Below are 22,896 nucleotides of genomic sequence, written 5' to 3'. Positions count from 1 at the left end.
ATGAGGGTGGACATGACTTCTAAATGGGAAATCAAAGATCCTTGTGAGCCTAAGATCCTATGTAAAGCTTGCAAAAGCATAAAGAGCCCGCAAGTAAATGTGTTAAATACATAGTGACTCATAGGAATCCTGTTTGGCTGGTTCTCTGCTTTAGTGTTTTCTGCTTTAGTGTTTCATATACTAAACATCAGGGGAAAAAATATCTGATTCTGCATAGATGTACCTAGTAGATAAAAGAAGTAAAATATTAAAAATCAATGAATCTCTTTCAGCTAACCACGTAAATGCTGTATTCTGAGTCAATTCTGCTTAAAGTATGCCAAGGTGAAAACTGGTAGCATATTTCCCTTGGTGAGAAGGCAATGCATAACACAAATAAGGCCAAGAGTAAATTAGAAGTATTCATTTTGCTGTATATTTATTGACTGGAGATGGTTAATGACATTTTTATTTTATCACAGTAATAGTCTGCTGCTCCATTCAGAAATATGCATAGAGCAGAGAGTGTAAATCCTATTTGTTGTACTGCTTCCTTGGCTCATTTCTTTAGCTTGCTTTTGCATTGACTGATGCAGAGGAGCTGACATTGCAAGGGAGTTTTAAGTGAGGTATGGAGTAGGTGACTTTATAAGAAATCAATTTCTAAAATTGCTAATATCTAAAGAGAAGACTTATTTAGAGGATTGGATTTTGCTAGGAAGGAAGAAAAAGGGACGGGTAGAAATACTGTGGTATTTCTAATCATCAAGTCAAATGTCATAGTGCAAAGCAGATATGAATGGCACTTCTGTTGTCCCTTCATAATTACCTCCAGACTGTAGCTGATGACACATGAGTGACTGGAGTTTATGCAAAGATGTGACTCAGTTTCTACGCTGCAGCCAATGATGATGATCATGTTTTTATGACTGGAGCAGCACAAGGACAGAGTAGACATAAATTTCTAATGCTTCATACCCAAGAGGAACATCTCCTTTGATGACAAAGACATCCTGTTGACAACTGAGGCTGTACCAGTATTAAAAATATTTAAATTATGATCTTTTTTCCATACAACCTCAGCACATCTCCAGTAGGGTGGAAATGTACATGTTACAGAAGTGCTTGCAAATTTACTAATTTATTAAGACTAATTTATTATGTTTTTTAAATGCTCAACATTTCTTTCTAAGTATAATTTTAGGAGTAAGTGCTTGTGGTTTGGTTTGACAGTAAATGGCTTACAAAAACCAGACTCTTCTTTCCAAGAATAAAATTAATTTGTCTCTGTATATGATAGTAGAACACATTTAAGTGCTTCCGTTCCTTGCATAGATGAATTTATTTTATGCACTCTGAACAAAGTTTGTTTAGTCTGTTATAATAAAATGATTTTGAAAAAAAGCAGTTCAATACTTTTAAATTTAACATTTAATTTTCTACTCCTTTAAGTTCTGAGTCTTACAATGACTTGTTTGCAAAGTGTGTTGCTGATGAAAATGAGAAGGCTGATTAGAGCCTTCCCAGTCAGAGATGTTCCCACCTGCCAGTTATGCCCGTGAGAGGTTCAGTGGCTGCGCTTTGCCTGAGGCTGGGAGCTGCACACTGCAGAGGGCTTGGCACTGGCACTGCCAGAGCCCTTCTCCACCTTCCCTGGGCAGGGACCACATTGCATCTCAGCACTGAGATGAACATCCCGGTATAGCTGCTCCATTTGTGTCACGGGACAATTCCCACAACACAGCCTCATTCCCTGAGGTATTTCATGGCCTCAAAGTGAGGCCACATCTCTTTCTTCACAATGTACCAGTGCTATGCAGTTTTTGGTTGCGGCAATCTTTAATGCTTCTTCTGAATCTGTTACTGGGGTAGGCTAGGCAATTGTGGCAGGTGGCTTATCACATAGATATCAGTGTGATATAGCTGCCTGAAATTAAAAAAGCAAACAGTTACTGTGTTTTGGTATGCAAATGTGAACTTTTCATTACTGGTTCTTGGGAAATTTTCTTTCTTTAGTACAGCTCCAAAAGAGCACGTATTTTGTTTCCCAAAGGAGCGTGCTTGTTTAAAATGTGAACCGTGATGTTTGGATAATTACTACCAGATTGGACAGTGTTAGCTTATTTGGACACACATACTCTAAACCTGTTTTCTTTTGCTTTTTTATATTGAGTAAACATTGAAGGACTTGTAGCTCTTAACATGGATGAAAAACTTACAAAGGGCAATTAGGACTTTTTGAATAATCTAATAAGGTCCTATCTTCAGTATTTAATTTAAATAAAAAATTATTTTTAATTTAAAAATATAGACACAGCCTATCTGTGGCTCTCAAAGCCTTGATTTGCAAGCAGAGCATGGGGCTCCCACACCAACATCACCCCGCCTGGCCAGGAGCAGGAGTGTACTGGGAAACCTAGAATGGTTAGTCTGGTTGCACATCCTCTCAAGGAAATACAAAGTTGCCAGTTTGCTGTAAAACTTCATGCTCTTGTATTTGTGGTCTGCAAAGTTGCTGTGGCATACTTGAGAAGCTGCACCCATTCCAGCTTGAGAGCTGCTCAGAACCTGATGTCTTGGATGTATCTTGGGTCAGTCTTATGTGAAGATTTGGTATAGGTATGTACCTAAGGAGGGTGTTTGTTTGTGTGCTTGTTACAAATATCCCTCTTGCTCATTCTGGAATGTGGACTTTTGTAGAGCTTCCTGCTTTCAAAGCAGAGCAATGGAAACTGTTTGGACTGATGTGTCCTCACCCTTGTTTGTATCTAAAATGACCCTAGGCTGTTCTATTCAAGCTGTAGCAAAAACAGCTAGTTGCCAGGAAAAGTACTCTTAAGTCTGTAATTGGGCTGCATAACTGCCAACAAAACAAACATAAATGACAAACTTCATCATTTATTCCATTCCTGACTTGGTAGTTTTCTGTCATCTTGAAGCTGTTGTGTTCTTTAACCTTCTACCTTGGGCCTCACCTTCCCAAGTGTCTTTGCTATGAGGCATATGTCTACCTGGACGTGTCAAATTTTCAAAACATGAGGAATTTTTTAACTGGCCAAACTGTTCTTTCTCAGAACAAGAAATGTCCAAGTCTCCCTTGTTATGCTGAGAACTTTTTTGTAGCATTCAGTGTCAGAGGTGGACTGCTCTAACATTGCCTGTGGCATAACTTTTATCCCTAAACTCTATTCTCATTCTTTTCTGTGGCTTCCATGTTTATGGCAGGGGGGAATGTTTTGGTTAATGTACAACCTACAATAGATTCTCTGTAAATAAGGAAAAATAGGTACCAAATAACTTACCTAATCTTCACATAAATTCTTAAATTGTACCAGAAGAAAGTGTGAAGGGGTATAAAGATCCTTCATGAGTCTCTGACAACTAAATTATCCTTATTGCTGGATTTATCTGGATACCAATGCCAAAACTGCTAAATCCTGTATGTTCTGACTTAGTTCTGCTCTTCCAATTTCTGGTATTGATTTTTCAACTGGAATCTCGTTAAGCATAAACTAGAAGGTTGCTGGATATTCCAGCCCAAAGCATATGCATATCTGTCTTTAAAATAAATACTGAAGATAGGCCCTTACTGGATTATTCAAGTGCTTTTGGTATTTTACTGTGTTTAGATTTCAGATTTTGGAAACTTTCAAGTTTTCTTGGGGAATCCCCATGCTTGCAGCTTTGGTTCTCTCAGAACTTAGATAAAAGTGTCCTAAGCTAACTGCTAGTTAGTCTGACTACTTTAGGGGGCTGATTATCCACACGAGAAACTTGGTCTTCTTATTTTAGGCTGGTAGATTTTTTTCTGAATGTATTTTGTGATACAAATCCATCTGGATTTTTTGGATTTGTTAAACTATGAATGGGCGAGCTGAACTGAGGCAATAGGTGAAACAACACCAGTTAAAAGCAACAGGGCTTAGGAGCAGCAAAAAACACGAAAAATATTACTAAGGCAGTGTTATCCATTTTTGGTTTGGATTTTTAGTCTTAGCCTCTTGTTAGTATATGCTGATTGCACATGTCCTTTTCTCAATAAATTTCTTTAACTGCAAGCAAATACAAAATGTGTAATCTGTGAAGAAACCTGTTTGGAGACACTAAACCAAAATGTTTGCATGTCCAAAGGGTCTGCAGTATGGTACTGCCACTAGGGAGAATTTGAAATGTTTTCATGACAGAGTGGGCTGGAAGAAAGCAGGGGTTGTGTCCCAGTGTGCAGGGATGCAGCTCAACTCACTGCAGCATTCCCATTTTCAGCATTAGATGTTGTGTCCATAGTGGGAACGCGGGTGTTGAACCGGGGTGAGATGACTCATCTCTCTGAGCAGAGAAGCGGGGAAGAGCAGGGCAAGTCCTTTCAATAACTGAGCTCTCTGCTCTCCTGAGAACTCACTGTGGAGGGTGAGGTGTGGTTTTCAATCTTAGCCCACTGACACTGTAAAAATCCTCTAAGTGCTTAATATAAAACTCCAACACAGCTGCTTAATAGCCCTACCAAACTGTAAATGTCCAAAGAATTGTTATGTCTGCTTAAATTGAGTGATTAAAAGGGAATCTATCTCATACAAGGTCAAAAATATAAATATTTCTAGTAAAGGGCTGGCAGTTTCTTCTAACCAGCTTTTACAGCTGCATAATAATTTCCTAAAACTTGCAAATGAGTGTGTAGCATAAAAATTACTCATTTGGATTAGTCTTGTGTCAGACCTTAATACATAACTGGGTTTTGGGCCCTCATTCTTTATAGTTTTTCTGAAGAATGGTGTATTTTACTGTTTTATTTGTTCTGCAGGCATGCAGTGAGTATTCCCTGCCTCCAGGACAGGGCGCTCTTAAGGATGTAAGCCTGTAGTCAGGCTGCAGTGAGAGTGACCAAGGGCAAACGGGGAATTTGCTGTAGAGGTGACGTTTTCCCCGGGGAGAACTAGTTGTAGGTGTGGCTGGACCAGTCTGCAAATTCATCTGCTGTGCTCAGTTGTGGACAAGTCTCTGTGATTTTGGGGCCAGTGCTTTTTTTTTTCTTTTCGCGACTGTATCCTCGCCAAAGGAGAAGCACACAAAGTGAGTTTCAAGCTGTTGATGTGCACCGGAGCTATTGATCATAAGCCTGGGCATTGAGAGCAGCAAAGCTGCTGTATCTGTGGCTCTCCCATTCAGCTTAGACCTCCTGTGATTTATTTTTGCATCAAAAAATTAAGTGTGAAAGCAGGGCACAGCAAACTCGAAAGAGCTATAAATAAGCCCGGTTATCTGCAGGGAAGGGCAGTGTTCCCTCAGTGATCCCGGCTGCCGTCGGAGCAAGCGGAGATCGATCGATCCAATGTCTGGGCTCGCCTTTCATAAAAGAAGGGCTGTGGCTTTAAGTAATCGCTGGCTGCTTGTGCCAATTGCAGGAGCTGCAGTCTCTGCCGCTGTCGGGAGCGCCGGGCGCGGAGCAGGATAGACAGATAACCTGCGGAGGCGAGCTCCAGCCCTGCCGCCCGGCCCCGCCAGACCTGCCCGGCTCGGTGGTGCCGCCGCCGCCCGCGCCTCGCCCATGAGGGCCGAGGGGCCGAGCGGGGGGCTGCCGGCGCTGGAGGATGGGCTGCTCCAGCAGCAAGCTGTGCCTGTATTCCCAGTGTGCTGCAGCAAGGGTAACGAGCGCTCGTTTCGCAGGGAGCCGCCGGGAGCGCGGTGCGAGGCGGTGACCGCCGGGCCCGGGGCGGCTCTGCCCGGGCTGTGCCCGCGCCGCTCCCCGCAGTGACCGCCGGGCCCGGGGCTCCAGCGGTGCCGCTCCCCGCAGTGACCGCCGGGCCCGGGGCTCCAGCGGTGCCGCTCCCCGCGGGGCCACTCCGGGCCACAGCGGCCTGGCCGCCGCCTCCTCCCGGCCAGGGCACGGCTCCTGGGAAAAGCGGGGAGATGGGTGCTTCTGCTTTATGATCTGTTCTCACATTCCTTATGATTCTCTCGGTATAACACCATCTATCTTAACATTAAGAACTGTGAGCAGCAGGGTGGGTTGTATTCAACTCGGAACAGGGCTGTGCCTTTTCTTCATGGAAGACTGAGCGTTCAGCAAAGTTCTTGGTTTTGTGTTTGAGTAAGCTTAAGATAAATATTTAATGCATGCCTCTTTCACATACACACTATACTTCTGTGCCCTTGACAGCTACCACTTGATTTGTTCTGGAGGCTTATGGTGCTACACCCACCATAAAATATATAATTAATTGCTGCAAAGTAGGATTTTAATTGGAGAGCTGTTCTGGAAAAAGCTGTTCTTTGTTTTAAAGTATACTTCCTTAACAACAGAAGAACATCTGTGTATATTATAACAGCTGAACTGTTATCCTAAATGAGTCATATCTTGGCTTCTTGCTCCTGCCTCTTGTTTTTCCTACAGGACACATGTAATTTAATTACTGGAAGGTGCCCTGCTCAGACCTCTAGTAACCAAATGTTTGGGGTTTTTTGTTCTTTGCAGAGGGAGGAAGCACTGAAGCAGCGGAAAGAGTTATCTCAAGAACTAGTTAACCTTCGAGGAGAACTAGGTAAGAATTTCTTTTTGTATTCATTATGAGAACAGAAATGCAGCAAAACAGATCTGCAGAAGACAGATGCCCTGGTATTGTAATGGCAGTCATTTAATTCCCTGGCTGAATTCCGCCCAGATGCTTTAAGTGCTGCAGAGCCCTGACAGAGTGACCCCGGGTTCACCCAGTTCCTGGAACTGATCTGACTGCGCCTTGCGGGGCCTCCAAACAAAACATGTGTCTGATGACCAAAGCACTCACTCCTGAAAAATGGGAGGGTGGCTGACAGCGTATATGCTTTTGTTTGATCCTTAACTTATTTGTATGCTGTCTTCTAGAGGTTTGCTGGAAAAAAATTCATAAACCTGTAAAACATACTGTGCAAAATCTGAATTTTTTGCCTTAGTGACCTGTAGGTGAATAAGTGTAAAATTAACAGAAGGAAATGCTTTCAGGCTGATGAGACTAAACCCTTGAACTCATCCTAGTGGACAGCTATAACATGAAATTGAACTACTACATGCAGAGGGGCTGGTTTTGCCAACTTCAAAGCTTGATTTAACTGCATTTAGTAGTAACTCCACTTAACGTATGTGAAGTTAGCAGTTGTTCCAGGCAGGTCTCAGTAGGGGCTGCCTTTGAAAGAGCCTGGCCTTCCCCTGCCTTTGCATCCCTCTGTCCTCCTTGTGCCAGCATTGCTGCTGAGGCAGCCATGCCCCCACTGATGCAGTGAGCTGCCTGGGGACCTAAGCCAGCTGAAACTATTGGCTGGTAGTGTTGTTTTGCCAGAGCTGCCTGGCCTGACTTGAGTATGTGACTGAATGAGCACCGGGACTGGAGCAGAGAAAGGGGAAGGAGTAGCAGGGTGCAGGATTGTGTCCCCCATCAGCTACAGCTGATGTTTCTATTACCCTGAAGTGACAACAGGACTAGAGTTTTAATGTGGAAATGGACTTCTTGCATCACTAAGAAGTTGTGTTATAAACTTCATAAACCAGATTTCTTTTTATTTATACACTTAATGTGATTCTCTGAGCAACCCCATTTATTTACCTCAAGAAAACGACCTCAGAAGGATTGCTATCAGATCATATCTTTCCTTTTCTAGGCTTGCATCTTCAATATTATTTTTCCTTCATTAACCAAGGCACTATGTTTATCACTTACCTAGAAAGGGGAAATTCAGCTTAGTTGGGTAGATTAAAATCTGGCCAACACTTTGGCCCATTACCACATTTGAGGGTTTTGGTGGACTTCAGGGGGTTTTTTTAAGCTTAGTTTTTTGTAAGGATGCCTCATGCTTAAATGAGCTTTCCATAAACTTATCTTCCTGCTTTGATTATGAGTGCTGAACTCATAACTGAGACTCCCATTGAAAGCATATGCCATTCAGTAGGTTGATAACTAGAAAAAACTTTAAATACAATTGTGCCTGATGGATCTGTGACACCCGAGTGCACAGAGCTCTCAGTCTGGCTGAGGTGCTACTGGATGACATTGTCAGCTGTTTCCCTCATGGAGCTGACCTTCCTGGGTCAGTTCTGCAGGAGCATCTGAATGGCAGCCTGGGGCTCACTTCCCTTTATAAGGTTTCCAGACCATGGTTTCATGAAGCATTTATTTATATTCATGCAGCTCCTTTGTCTTAACCACGTCACACGTCTAGCCTGTCTGTACTGCTCTCCTCAGCATGTCAAGGGAGTGAATTTAATTACAGAAATGAAAAACTACCCAGGTCTTCAATTCTATCTAGCTTTAAAAAGAACTGTTTTGGTTTGGGGTTTTTTGAAGTTTAATTTATCATTTGTTGACAAGGCTTGAGAAAGGCATTCTTATAACAGTAGCTTTAGCTGAAAATAATCTGCTTAAATACATACCTGCTAATCAGCTTTCTATTGACACTGTTAAAGGGATACAGCTGAACTTAAGACTTCCATAGATTGTTTTGACATAGGTACTGTAGATTGTCATTCACAGTGTGATCTAAGCATATGTTTGCAGGGAAAGTTAAGTGCAATTTTAGTCTTATTTTGGCCATGTAGATGTTTTGTGGAGTCCCAACTGCCATATTTTTAATGACTACTGGTTTGCAGTTTGGGGACAGGCAGTCTGAGAAGAACCAGGTGTGCCCAGCCCAGTGTAGCCTGTTCCCTGCATGCTGCTGAGTTTGAGAGTCTCCATTTCTTACTTTGAAGTTTAACTGTGCATGTTCCCAAGCTCCTTGATTTACCTTGCAAGACCAAACTGACTTGCTGTCAGATGGTCTGTTTTGCTGCTTTATTGCAGATGACCATTTCTACCAAAATACCTTTTTGTTTAATGGATTAAATATGTGTTCTTGTTCCAGAATGTGTCTTTGGCAGCCACTGTGTGACTCTCCCAGCCATGGGGCTGATGTTACCAGACAATGCTTTCTGCTCTCAATAGATGGAAATGTGCAAGTATTAGCAGTGATAGGTGTTTAGGGATGGACTTTTCCAAAGGGAGTTCAAATTCAGTAACAGTTGCGTTCTGAACTTGGGCTCCCTTAAAATCTCCAGCTACAAAGACTAAACTTTGTGGTTTGAATGTAAGCATCATAGTTCTGGGAGCCTGGAGGAGCTAGGGATGTCCTGCTTGTCAGCTGTTTCTCTTCTTAAGATGCAAGCTAGTGCGTAAACTTCTAGTTACTTGTTTAATTATGTAAGTAGAAATTGCAAGGGCTGCATATTTCTTGAGAGGTTGGAAACTATTCCTCCAAATTAATTGTACTTCAAATTGTTTCAGAGCCTCCACGCAACCATGCTGGATGTGATCCAGCTCAGTCCTGCTATAAAATAGCAGGTGCAAAGCTGACTCAGCCTGAGCCAACCTTGGCCTTTGAACACTGCTATTGGTGAGCCTTTCTCTGAGCCTGGAGAGGCCTGTGTGTACCCTGGACAGGCCAAATGCCAAACCCCTCTCTCTCACCTCCAGTTCGTGCATGGCAATTGATAAACTGTATTTTCTTCAGAATACCTTCATGTTTTTTCTTCTTATTAAATTATCTTCAAAATGCTTTGGAAGTTCATATAGAAGAGACTGCTGTGTTTTACAGTGAATGTGATTTGGTTTTCAGGTTAAGGTGATCCTTAAAAACACTTAATAATAGGTAGATGATTCTTTCTCTTACTTGAGACAGGGCCTGACTTGCCACACTTCATAGGCTTACATGTTTTCCTGCTTGAACACTGTCACTTGTAGTGTCTGCAAAACAGGGGATGTGAATTTACTTCCCCGCAGAGGAGTGCTTCACGTTATTTATCCAATGGTACGTGCTTAAATGTTGCTTAAAGCAGGCTTTTTTTGCTATCTGCCTTGTCTAACTTGCCCAAGAACAAATATATGCAATGTGGTTTCATGTCCTGTATAATTAGTCTCATTATGGAAGTAACACCAAGAGAAACCTGGTCATAAACTTGAAAGCATGTTTGGGTAGAAGAATTTTCAATATTGGGAATCTGCCAATACCATGCGTTAATTACTATATACATGTAAAAATATATATTGTATAGAGAAGGAAATTAGCCTGTCTGTAACAGACTTACTGGTCAAGTGAACATACAGCTTGCAGTGTGAAATACAAGGTTTGAGCAATTAAGTGTTAGTGCAGTGTAATATCATACAGTATTAACCACTTGGGCTTTTTTGTGGTAATTATCGCCATTTCACATCCCCCACATCTATTAAAATGCCGAGAGCTAACAGTCCTAGTGAACTCTGGTTTAGAATTTCAGACAGTCTAATGTCTTTTCATAAATCATAACCAGGCCAGTGAGTGACTTGGACAATTTTATGAAGATAACTACTGTTTGCAAACAATCTAATTCAGAGTTCAAAAAAATCCATTGTGTTTTAGCTGAGAGCTATGGTTATGGTAGCTTTTAGGGGAATGTAAATTGAAAAATGTTTTATCTAAGCGGTTTAGCCATAAGGGCTGAATTGGATGATGGTTTTGTAATGAGAGCAAGAAAAAAAAAAAGTGAAAGGAGATGCTGCAGAATTGCAAGGTCTTATCTCTTGGCTACTTTTAATGAAAATACAAAATAGCTTTCTTGGAGATACAAAGGCAACTGCTGTAATCCTCTCCTTCAGCTGCAGCAACTGTTGCTGTGGTTCGGATGTGCTGCTGTTTGCACTATTGCAGGGAGTTGCCATGCACCTGGTTCTCCATGCTGCATTTGTGGGTTTTTTTTATTTTGGCACTTAAAAAGCTTTGTAGTGAAGATGCAAGTGGCTGATGTTAACTACTACAAATAAAGGGTAATTTTACAGGTCAAAAACAGCATTTCTGCTCTGAAGATTTGCTGTTACCAAATCTCAGAAAGTTTCCATGATTTCTAAAGTTCACGGTCACGCCCAAAAGAACTGGACTATTCATTTATAATTAAAGGTGTTAAGGAGCTAAAACCACAGATTAATCTTGCTCCATGTTGTACTAATACAGGGAGAGACAGTTGTATGATTGGGAAGAGAGGCTGGGAGAACCAGGTGGAGGAAAACTATATTAATGGCTTTGCTATATGAAAAAAGAAGTAAAAATAGCTTCTGGCTGCCAAGTGTAGCATTCTATATACACTATCCTTAAAACTGTTTAGTGTTACAGGTAAAATTGAGCAAACTTCACAGACAAATGAATAATGCGTCTTTTTATCTCTATGGCTTGATTTCTCCCTGAAATACTGTTGGACCATTTGTTTCCGGGTGGGTTTTTTGGGGGTTTTTTTGTTTGTTTGTTTGTTTGTTTGTTTTGGTTGGTTGGTTTTTCTCCTAAAGGTTTATGGTCTAAAGAAGATGTGGAATTTTGGAGGAAAGCACTTCAGGTATCTCTGAAGTGGATGAGAAGTTGAAATAGATTTGTGTTTGCCACTGGAGGAGAACATGTTCCAATTACAAATTTTTCTTCAAAGTTTAGCATAAGTTCAGTGAGAATACTCTTCAGTTGAGCAGCAATCGAGTTTGGCTAAGTCAGTGGCTAAATGGCTAAATCAAGGAATTTGGGAGAAATCAAGAAAAAGGCAACTTTCTTAAAAAACAAAACAAAACAAAAAAAAAAGGCAGAGAAATCATAAAATACGTGATTCAATCTGCAGATGGATAGGGCTGTGCAAAATACTTGCTGCAGGCATTTCAGTCTCAAGTATTTAGACAAGACGTCCCATTTTGGTTTATGGGACATCTCATAATTTCAAATTAACAATTCTTTAGTTGGTGTTTTTCCAAAGCCTTACGTGGTCAGTTTCTTGCACCACCATGATACTGGAAGCTCACTGGTTGTGTAGGAGTTCTGCTTCTTGTTTTGATGACAGGGATTTAAGTCAACCTTGTGATCTGCAAGGAAGCGTTGCAACCTCCAGCTCTGTGGAGGCCGGAGTTACCTTTACGGCAGCAACTTTTAACTGCCAGTGCAAGTCTTAAAAGTTTTTTGTTTGCCTTTGTAACATTAGTCTTCTCATAAATCTGAATTGCAAACTGCCTGAAGGGGAACTGATGCGTCTGTTTTCTTTGACAAAGGCGTGGTTTGCTATTTGCTTTTTTTCTGAAGTGCTTTGCATCATCTGAAGTTCTGCGTGCTGACATTTAAAGATAAGGCAACGATAGGCAGCACATTCTTCCGGCTAACTGGAGGCAAACTAATAGCTCTGGCCTTGCAAGTAAGGAATTTGATGCTTCTTCCTCTGTTGGTTTTAACTGAAGTGCATCATTTGAAGCATCTTGCTGCAGTTACCTCAACTGAGCCATGCAAATCGCCTGCCTCTCAGCTCTGTCTTTACTCTGCTATAGAAGGTCAGCTCCATCTGCACGTGGCTGGCTGTGTAATACCTCTGTTTGGCTTGCTGCCTGGTTCTTGGCATTGTAAAATAATGTCCCCTAACAATGATGCTACCTCTTCTCCAAAAATGTGCCAATGCAGAGTATATATGTTCAATAACTTCATGCCACTGCAATGTGGTAGAAGTGTGAAAGCTGATTTTTTTTCCTTCTCTTAAGGGAGCAGTTGTAAGAGAAGTTTGTGGAAGGAATAAAGATAGAGGAGTAGTTTTGGTGCTGGTGCAGAAAGCAGCAAAAAACCTGAAATCTGCTTGAGTTGTAGAGAATGTTGTGATAGGTTTCAGTTGAGGCGCTGTCGCATTGTTGCCAGTCAGAGAATGAAGAGCTTGGCCTAAATCTGTCCAGATCAGCATCTCTTTCACACAGACCCAGCATAGCTAAGCTTGCTGTTAAACCTAATTCAGGTAGACACACATGCAGATTGACTTCCATGCAGTACAGCTTATTCTCTTAACACTTTCTAGTTACACTGCAGGTTCCAAGTGATGGTAGCAGGGCCAAGGCTCTTTACAATTCCCTTAAAAGAGAGTGCAAGTACATCCTTTAAGTTCCTCACATGCTTTTAATGAGCTATAGCAAAGAAGAGTAAGACTTGAGGCAACTCTGCTGGGGCAGGCTGCTTTCCCTTCAGCTGACCCATTACTGCTTTGGGAATTAGCCCTTGAAGATACTGTAATTTATTTATCTTACGGCTCAAACACAGTTGTGATGAGAATTTCCTGTACTGCCTGTACAACAATCCTTGTCTCTTCCCATGGTTTTACATGGAGTTTATATTTACACTGTTTGGGCAGTGTGCCAGCCTGCTGTGAAGTGCATGCATGCATGACTTCTCCTGCCTTGGAAGATCAAGTTAACATTTTAGTTGACTTTTCTCTTAAGCAGCCACTCATCTGACTAATTTATTTTAAACCATAGTACTAGTCTGTATAGAATCAGTTTTGCTCAAGGTCAGTGACCACACACTTGTGTTAGAGATGCTGTTTCACCTTGCTTCCAGGCTTTGGGTGCAGCTGGAACTGCATAAGGCGCTTGCTGCAGTCATATTAACAGTAGGAGGATGACTCCTCCTATTCAGGCCTGGCTGGCTGCACTTGGGAATGCCAAATTTCAAACTCAAAAATGCAAGTTGCTAATTTCTGTTTTGCCTTTCAACCAGCTGTAGATAGGGGGAGACAAACCTCGGCAGCCTTCTTAGCAAACCTGTCTTAATGCAGATGTAAAGAGAATTGCACAGCATTTCTCTTTTCTTAATACTCTGCACTTTTTTTCCTAAAATCATTCTCTGTTTTGCATATTCAAATATTTCAGGCATAAACACATGAGCAGTACTTTTCAGATTGGCAGATCTGTATCAGGCTGTCCTTGTCAGACTAGAACTGGTTCTTTGCTGTATATCTGAGTGCTAGTGTCATTAAACATATAGTTTTCAGGATATTAAGACTTTCAAATTTAGCTAAGTGGTTTATATGTCAAAAAGTAAAGTGCTTTGAGAAATATTCTATTGAAATGGGATCAAATAAGGTAAAGTAGCAAATGCAAAAAAATTTTTTATTGGAGCTCTTCAGTGTCTCTCATGAGACATTCCTTCTTCCATGTCGTGTCAATCTGTCACACTTGTGCTTTTTATGTGGGCTCCTGGTTTAAGTGTGTTCAATTAATTTGCAGCCTAAGAAACACAGAATTTGATATTTTTGTGAAGATCTTCTCATGTGCCCTTGGAGGCACACATTTAATGGATAAATCATATTTGCCTTTGTATATAATCATGTTGCTGTGCAGTGTGTTCATTGTTTTTAATACCTGTAAATGAATATGTGACTTCAGTATTGAACTTGATCCAGTTCCTTTTTTTCTTTTTTTTTCCTTTTGACATCTTCAGTAACCACTTCTGCAGCTTGTGAGAAATTGGAAAGAGACAGGAATGAACTGCAAGTTGCTTATGAAGGGTTTTTGCAGAAGTTAAACCAGCAACATCATGATGACTTAGCTGAGCTGGAGGAGAGGCTTAAGCAGTTTTACACTGCAGAATGTGAGAAACTCCAAAGTATCTGCATTGAGGAAGCTGAAAAGTACAAAGCCCAACTCCAGGAGCAGGTTTGTAACACTCAAAGTAGAAAAGTTCTCTAGCAACTGCTTTCTGCTACAATTGAGCCTTCAGAGAATCCTGGATTTTGCTAATAACAGTTACTTTATTTAATGTGAAATTCCACTTCACTGCAGCAATAAAAATACTTCCACTCTAAACTGCACAGATCTTAAGCTTATGTTTAAATGTGGTGGAGATTGGTTGCCAGCTTAAGTAATTTCTAGAGCTCCACAGGATATTTGATTCAGATGAGTTTTAAGATGTATTGAAACACACCTGCCCTCTGATCCTGCTTTGCAACTCCATGTGTGTGACAGATGCACACATTATTCTGTCGGTAGTGGTAAACTGTAAGGCATCATTCTCATTTATTAAGTCTTGTACATGGCTTAGCTTCTACCTCTGAATCCTGCTAGACCATTTAAAATGTACTTGACATAGTGCATTAAGCCACTGAAACAATGCTTAAGCAAGGGTTAAGTTGATACATGTAAGGGGAGAAAAATCATGTTGTCATATTGCAGGTGGACAATTTAAATACCACACATGAAAGCTTTAAGCTGGAACTTGAAAACAGACACTCAGAAAAAGTAGAGGAGCTGAAAAAGGAGTATGAATCCTCTTTTACAGGCAAGTATTTTGTATTTAAGTACATATGTAGTCCTATAGTACTGCTAGTCACAAACAAAAATATTCAGGCTTTTTGATCATTATGTCCACTTCACTGTTCTTTGTGGCTAGCCATCAAGTGATGATGATTTCCATCCTCCTTCCAACTCCACTTGATAACTAAGTTTCCAGTGATACTATTTTGTCTTGAAGACTGGTCATGCTTCCATTGCTTTCAAACAGAAAACTCTGCATGGCATCTGAAGTAGGAAAAGAAATGTTTTCCTAGACGTTTATGGAAGACACAGTTTCAATTTTTGCTGTTTCCTTCCATAAAATCAACTTGTTTTAGATGTGGCCTGTGCTTAATAGGTCCATTTGTTGCATGTAGATGAATGCTCTCAAAACTGACAGCCTGACTGCTAATGAAATGGATATGGCAAGGGACAATCAGCAAATCTGAAGTGGGAATAAATCTGATACTTCATACATGCTTTGCATCAGTTAATGATAAATGTTCTTTCTGTGTTGCCATCAACTGTATCTGTGCATATATATATATATATTGGCTGGCTCTTCAGGCTGTTTCTTTTCAAAAAGAATTTTCATGTCTTATGTTGTATTAAAAATCTGCAAAAATAATTCGTTTTAGAGCTCAAGAGTACCCATGAATCTGAAAGGAAGTTGCTTGAAGATTCCTTTAAAGAGAAGCAGGAATTGCTGGAGGTTGGTTAAGGGCTGGGTTCATTGCAACAGTTTAAAACTTGAAAAGCAGTTTGGAGATGTGCACTGAATTACTGACCTAATGATACAATGTATTTGCATTTCAGAAAACAATTGATGAACTAAAAAGTGAAAACAACTCTCTGAGTGAGAAGCTGAAATTAGAAGAACAAAAACAAATAGCCAAAGAAAAAGCCAATCTTGTAAGTCTTGATCTTCCAAAGTAAAGTGGATGAACAGATCTTGCCTGGGTTTATTTTACTGCATAATGCAAAAGATTTGCAATGAAGCCTGACAGGGCTCCCCTACTTAGGAATATTTTCTGTAAATGGCTCACCTGCCAGAAGTTTTTTGCAAGCACTGTGATGCTGTGTATTAACTTTACTATTATAATTCTATAAAACTGTTGAGTATCTAAGTCAGGGGTGTAAATAATAGCCTAAGCTAAATTGAAGACTCCTGTTTGTGCCATGGCATTTTTCTGGACAGTTGGTAACTGTTGTATCAGTGCCGTGATTAGTGTGGGCTTGCATCAGTACTGCAAAGCTCATTTCTATTGCATTTATTCAAATCTTGGGTCTTTTTGCTGATTTATCCTTCAAATAAACTTTTGTCCTGCCTTCCAGGCTGCTGCTGCCTGTGATGCTCCTGGGATAGAAATGTGTTCTGAGAGAGGGTTTTTTATGCACTGGGTCAGGAGGTTAGACACAAACATGCTTATCTTTCTGGTTACCCAGAAGTAAGTAGAATACCCAGTAGTATTGCTTATTCCACAAAGAGAAATTCCGTGCTTAAAGACTCATTTAGGACGTCTCTAGAAGAAGTTGTCCTAGTTTTCACCACAATTTGTTTTTTCTTATTGCTTATTCTAGTGGCAGGACGGAGCTGCCACAAGAAGAATCTGCAACCACAATATGTTGCTGTGGTAGTGGGAGTTTCAACTGTAATTCCAGAGGCATGCTCAGAAGTTGCTTAAATTAAAGGAGCAATAATCAATGCCTTTACATAGCTGCAAATGTGCTTTGTGCTTTCCTGACAGCATAAGATGCATGATAAGCTTGAGACTTCTCTTTGGAAAAGCACCAGTTTGACTCAGCATACTTTTCTGTACTAAACACAAATTCTGCAATATTGGAATTCTCAATAGCCCTTTGAAGACAGAGATATATTTCCATTTCTCTGGTATTATTTAGATAGTGTCACTTGATATTCCCAGTTTTTTTGCTAAAAACTTACATAGGCCTTTCAGTCTTTTTATTTGGCTGTGTATTTCTCCACTGAGTAGCTAACGTGGGGGCTCAGACTTGACTTTAAAAACATATTTTAAGAACATGGGACTTGAGGAGGGAAAGAAAATAAATTGAATATTGAACATATGGTAAGATACATTTAAACTTTCCAGAACTGCTCTTGTTAGCTCCTAGATTCCATGTTGAAGTCACAAAACAGGACCAAATTGTCTGCTGCCTTCACTGAGGCAGCACAGCATGTTTCACCCTCACACAGACTTCTCAAAAGAAGTTAAACAAGAAACACTAATGCAACAGGCCTTAAAAACAAGCAGGAGGATGAACTGAGCAGGTGATGGAGCTCCTATTACCAGTGACATGTCCTGGCCCTGTCCTTCTGGGACCACACCCCACAAAACTGCAGGCATTGCCCTCCTGTCCGAGGTTTCTGGTGTGGCAGTGAAGCTGTTACTCAGCGTGGTGCACCTGTGCTCTTACCCAAATGCACTAAAACAAGTTTTGTTTGATTTTGAAGATAAACTTAGTTACACAATGTGCTTAATCATTGATTGATTTCAGCTCATGTTCCATTCTCACTACCTGGAAATGGACTAAGACTTGCTTTATTTTTCCTTTTTTTGGCTGTGACTGCCTTGAAATGCAGAGAAATGTGTTTTGCTCTGCTGTGTTTGAATGGTTTCTTACTCTGGAAAACAGGTCCTTGAGGAAACCACATCTTACCCTGCTCTGGCCTCCTCCTGCTCTCCCTTCCACCTCCCAGAAAACAACAGAAAAAGGAAAAATAAAAAAGTCCTAACTTGCTATATTGTAGATAAGTCATGGATGTGCACCAGTGCAGGATTTGTATGTATAATTGCATTTTCAGGCTTTAGAAGAATGTAAAATTGAAAACTTTCAGTTTCTGCTCATGAGGCAGCTACCTTCAGACGCAAACAAGGAAAGATAAGCTACAGTCAAGTTCAGAACTTAAACTTCTGGTGCTTTTTTGAACTATTCCAGTGCCTGCAAACTCTTCAAATGTTTACTCTAATTATCTCTTGGGATGGGTTATGAGTAATATGAAATAAATTTTGAAACTCCTAGCCTTAAGGCCTTTGGGCACTCCTGCGAAACAAGTTTTGCTGTGACAGCATTCATGCCTTCCTTTGATTCACAAGAATTTTTCATGTCTGTGCATTAAGTGTTTTCTGAACAGCTTCTAATGAAGCAACTGCAACTGTCCACCTACCCTGAAGGACAAACAAAAAAACCAAGGAGAAAGTGATATCAGACCTTATTATTTGCTCTAGCATTTGATTTCACTTAGAACAAGTAACTCCTTATTGTCATTATTTTCTTGTTTTTCCTAAATAGCAGAGAAACATCTAAAGTATTCTTGAAATTCAGGATACTAAGAAAACTCTCTGGCAATCTTTCAGAAAAACCCACAGATTATGTACCTGGAACAGGAACTGGAAAGTTTGAAAGCAGTGCTGGAGATCAAGAATGAGAAACTCCATCAGCAGGACATTAAGCTAATGAAGATGGAAAAGCTGGTGAGTGTTCCTTAGGATCTGGCAGGCTGAAGCTGTGTCTCTGACTTGTGTTCCTATAATGAACTTCAGCTGGATGCATTTACATGCAAGAATTAATCTTTTTTAAAAGGAAACAGGAATTCATGATAGGACATGCTCACATTGCAGGTACAGCTTCGGGATATATGTCAGGAGGGGAAAAGAATGACCCGATGCTCTATATGACCTTTTAACATCTTAAGACAGCTACTGGTTTTGCATAAACTATTGCTATGTTACCACAGATTATCTGGGAGCCTCTTCCCTCAAAGAACAAAATCCTTACCTTTTACATTGCTCAAGTTGTATGGAAGATAGATTGCAGTATCAGGAAAACATTAACACGGAAAGGATCCTAATTTAACAAGAAGGGATCAAATATGAAATGGAGTAAGTCTTGATTAGTTTAGGCCAATCATTTTAGCTGTTAAGCTGCTTGTTCAGCTTTTTGGCTGTCTTCCTGACCTGTGTGTAATTCCACATGGAAAATCAATTTTGGAGGCAGGACTTGTAATCACTTAGCATGCTCTTATTTGTGACAGGACAGGGTCCTTCTCCTGGGTGGGGCCTTTGAACACTGTTGTAATACTTGCTTAAGCAAGACTTTAATGAGGAAGTATAGAAAGAGGTTTGGATACAAAAGAACACATTCCTGTCAGTTGTTCAGTATTATGCAGCAGTGTATGTTGCCCTAGTCTACAATTACTAGCAAATTACTAGCTGACCTTCATCTTTTCCAACAGACATTGGCCATGGTGTAGAAGGCCTTGGACCGTCCAACCACTTAATCAGTTTTTTCTTTTATTTTTGATAATGTCCTCCAGCAATTACATGGAATCAGAAGAGCAACAGGGAAAGCTGTTTACTATGGGGAACTCTAGAATCTGTTGTGTTATTTCTAGACACTCTTCTGTCTAGAAAGGTGCTACAGTGTCTAAAACTAAAACTGTTGCTCATCACTAGCAGAAGTTACTGGAATGTGCTGGTTAAGAGTAGATCCCTTATCCAGTCCTCCTTGTTGGTATCTAATCAGTACAAAGTGGCCAAGTGCCAGTGTTATGCAAGGAGAAGGTAAGTAGGCTGTTTTTGTATGTACTGTAACAAGCTCTGCAAACTCCAGATTGCCAAGGTCTGTGATAGCTCAGTCAGAATCTTGATGAGTGCATGTGTGGGTTTTATTTCAAATTGTGACCTTCTTTCCAAGGTGGAGAACAACACAATCTTAATGGATAAATTAAAGAAGGTTCAGCAAGAAAATGAAGAATTAAAGGCTCGGATGGACAAACACATGGAGCTTTCAAGGTGAAAAATACCTGTGGACATTTAGGTGCTCTTAATCAGGGGGAAGGGGTTCCTGTGACAAGAAAGAAAATTCTGCTGAAGTATTGGTGAATGCAGTTTTGTAGCACTCTGTGAAAGAACACATCCATTTCTTCCCCATTTGTATGTATACAAATGTGCATTCATTTGTAGAATAACAAGCAGGAACATTTTGAAAGGGGGTAAAGGTTTAGTATGTTCTTCAGTACTCAAATATTTTAGGGAAGAAAATGCAACTCAGAATACCATCACACAAAGATTGTTCCTTTTAAGTACTACTGGCTTGGAAGTTAGACCTGGGTCATACTTAGAACCACTTCAGTGATTTGTCCCCAGTTTATATCAGTGTGGTTTATTTGGCAATAACAGTAATATTTAACATGAATAAAACAGGTCTGAGATGCTCCTAACAGTTGCATAAATGGATGGCCAGACTCTTCCAGTGTGAAGGAATCTGCAGCTTATATGTTGAGCTGAGCCTGCAACAAGATCCAAAGGCTCCACCATGGCCATTCAAAAGCATATGTCATTTTAAGCAGAACAAGCCTCTTTTCAGATGCTTTTTCTGGCCCTTAGGGATGTTTCTTACTGAGACTTTCTCCTGCTTTCTGCAAGCTACGAGTTTAAATATAGCTAGGATGAGAATATGCTCAGTCTTCTTATTAAAGCTGGAATTCAGCTGTGAGCCAAGCAAAGGTTTATGCACTTTCAAACCTTTCTTTAAGTTTCAGTACTGCAGCCTTCAAGTTGGGTTATGAGTTCTGATGTAAATCTTTCATTTGCAGGCAACTTTCTACAGAACAAGCTGTTTTACAGGAGTCCCTAGAGAAGGAATCAAAAGTAAACAAGCGCCTGTCAATGGAAAATGAAGAACTTTTGTGGAAGTTGCACAATGGTGACCTATGCAGCCCAAGAAAACTGTCTCCCAGTTCTTCATCTGTGCCTCTTCAGTCCCCACGAAATTCTGGTAACTTCTCTAGTCCTGCAGTGTCACCGAGATGACATCTCTTGAGAGAAAGAGGGGCCTGCATTTAATTTCTGATCTGCAGAACCTTCCCTAACTCCAATCACAGGAGCAAGAGCTATATTAGCCACCTATGACAACTAAACATAACTGGAAACTATCTGGTGCAAAAAACAGCGATAGGAGACTGTGAATATGGGAGTAAGACATTCACTCCTCCCAAAAAGACTTATGACCTCTATGGACATCGTTGCACAAAGCACTTATAGAGCAAGAAGAGACTTGTTCATTGCCTTTTCACCTAACCATAAGAAGCTCAGGGGCTTAAAGATCACAACCTTTATAATATGTTCCTTATCACCGACACTTTTTAAGGCTGTGTGTGTGCGTGTGTGCGTGTGCCGTGGATGGAATGGGTGTAACACACTGTGCGTGTGTCTAATGCTGCCTTCTTTGCTGTGTATGTAATAAAGGATAAAAGCTGAAGACTCTACATTGACATGTACTTCCTTGATACTGCTCTCAGTATGCATGCTTAACAGAGTACCCTTGCCTGGGAATGAGGAGAAACTGCCACTGGTACTGTAGGATAGTTTCCTTCATCATTCTGGCTGGTAAAAAAAATGGCACTAAGACCTTTGTCAACTGACTCATTGATGTCTTGGCCAACCTGAGTATGCAACTTTGAACTAATTTTAAAAACAAATTGAATTGCAGCTATATTTTGCAGGGTGCAATGGATTTTGGATTTCAAGTCAATAGGGTTGTAGTCAGAACCACAGTAGCCCTCAAGGTCAGAAGGTCTTAGCTGACTTGCAGGTTTAGAAGCCTAGATCTAGCATCTTCCCTGCTGAAAAGGAAGCACCTAATTTCCCCAAAATAGCATGTCTGTTCCTGAGGATAAACAAGATGTAGATTTGAAAGCCAAAGAGAAAAATGCAATAATTGTAACTAGGTGCATTCTTAATTCAGTTCTCAAGAAGTAATTTGTGAATTCCAATGTAGCTGGTGACACACTTTGCCTTTTTAAGCGTTAGCATTTGTATTAACTTTCCTCAGGATTGGCTAAATTCACCTGAGGATGAGGTGGTATCTGTGTATTTATCTTACTAATTCTGCCATACTTTCCCTCTTGGACTGCAGGATGTTGGTGTTTTGATTAGTTCTTCAGGTGAAAAATCCTGTACAAGAGATTCTGTAGAGTAGAGGAAAAAGTTGTCCCGGCTGCTGGAACCAGAGGATGAGGGTGTCAGCATTTCTGGAAATACCACATGCTGAGTTTCAGCTTCAGCATGGTAGTTGGACAGCCTTGCTCCACCCTTGATCAGACCTGTTTAAGATACCTGTTCTGTACCCACTAAACCAGGTGCAGCTTCAGATTAGTCTTAGAAAGTACTACTGATGCTTACAATAGCTTTGGCTTCACAGTAGGGCGAGGACATTGTTACACTGCTGGTGAGCTAATGGCTTGTAGCTGGCTGAGTTTCCCTGTCTTTTTCAGTAGCTTGGGGACAGGAATCAAGGGCATGGGAAACCATCTACAAAACTCAACTGGAGAACCACTTCAAACTATTTTACCTAAGACTTGCAAAATCTTGGCTAGTAATGAGGAACACAGACATAAAAACAAGACTGCCAACAGTGCTCATACAGTAAGTAAATTTGTAATCTATTTAAAATTGTGATTGACTGTTTCATCATTAAATTTACTTAAACTTCTCATAATGTACAAGTTAAGGGTGAAATTTCTAGGGAACATTATGCTTTCTTTTAATCCTTCTTAGGGCACTGTACATACCACTTGCTGGTGGTGTCAGTACTTAAAATTCACCAGGAGGTTCAAATTTAACTATGAAAATCCTATGTTGGCTACAACTTGGCTTTAAGTATGTCTTGGAACATTCTTACTTTCTATGGTCAAAGAGATTTGATTGCATGTATTTGAGCTGAATGCTTTACAATAAATTTTTTGTACCAACTGAAGGATTTTTGTTCTGCTTGTGTTAGTCAAAGGATCTTTAATCTAAGGAGGAACATTTTT

At 40.5% G+C, this 22,896-nt stretch overlaps 1 protein-coding gene across 3 annotated transcripts in view; it reads left to right on the top strand.

Annotated features, from left to right (window-relative positions):
* Window positions 1-22,439, top strand: part of MTUS1 (microtubule associated scaffold protein 1) — a 114,235-nt gene extending 91,796 nt beyond the window's left edge. For all 3 annotated transcript variants that reach the window (XM_083861924.1, XM_083861925.1, XM_083861926.1), the window contains 8 exons: window positions 6,449-6,515; window positions 14,230-14,444; window positions 14,961-15,066; window positions 15,698-15,771; window positions 15,876-15,971; window positions 18,437-18,553; window positions 19,776-19,873; window positions 20,677-22,439. In XM_083861924.1, coding sequence (XP_083718050.1) covers window positions 6,449-6,515; window positions 14,230-14,444; window positions 14,961-15,066; window positions 15,698-15,771; window positions 15,876-15,971; window positions 18,437-18,553; window positions 19,776-19,873; window positions 20,677-20,893 — 990 coding nt within the window. In that variant the 3' untranslated portion in view covers window positions 20,894-22,439. The remainder of the gene's footprint in view (window positions 1-6,448; window positions 6,516-14,229; window positions 14,445-14,960; window positions 15,067-15,697; window positions 15,772-15,875; window positions 15,972-18,436; window positions 18,554-19,775; window positions 19,874-20,676) is intronic.
* The last annotated feature ends 457 nt before the right edge of the window (window positions 22,440-22,896 follow it).

Source organism: Zosterops lateralis (assembly GCF_965231275.1).
Source record: "Zosterops lateralis genome assembly, chromosome: 5".
NCBI lineage: Eukaryota > Metazoa > Chordata > Aves > Passeriformes > Zosteropidae > Zosterops > Zosterops lateralis.
This window is presented reverse-complemented; position numbering and strand designations above follow the sequence as displayed.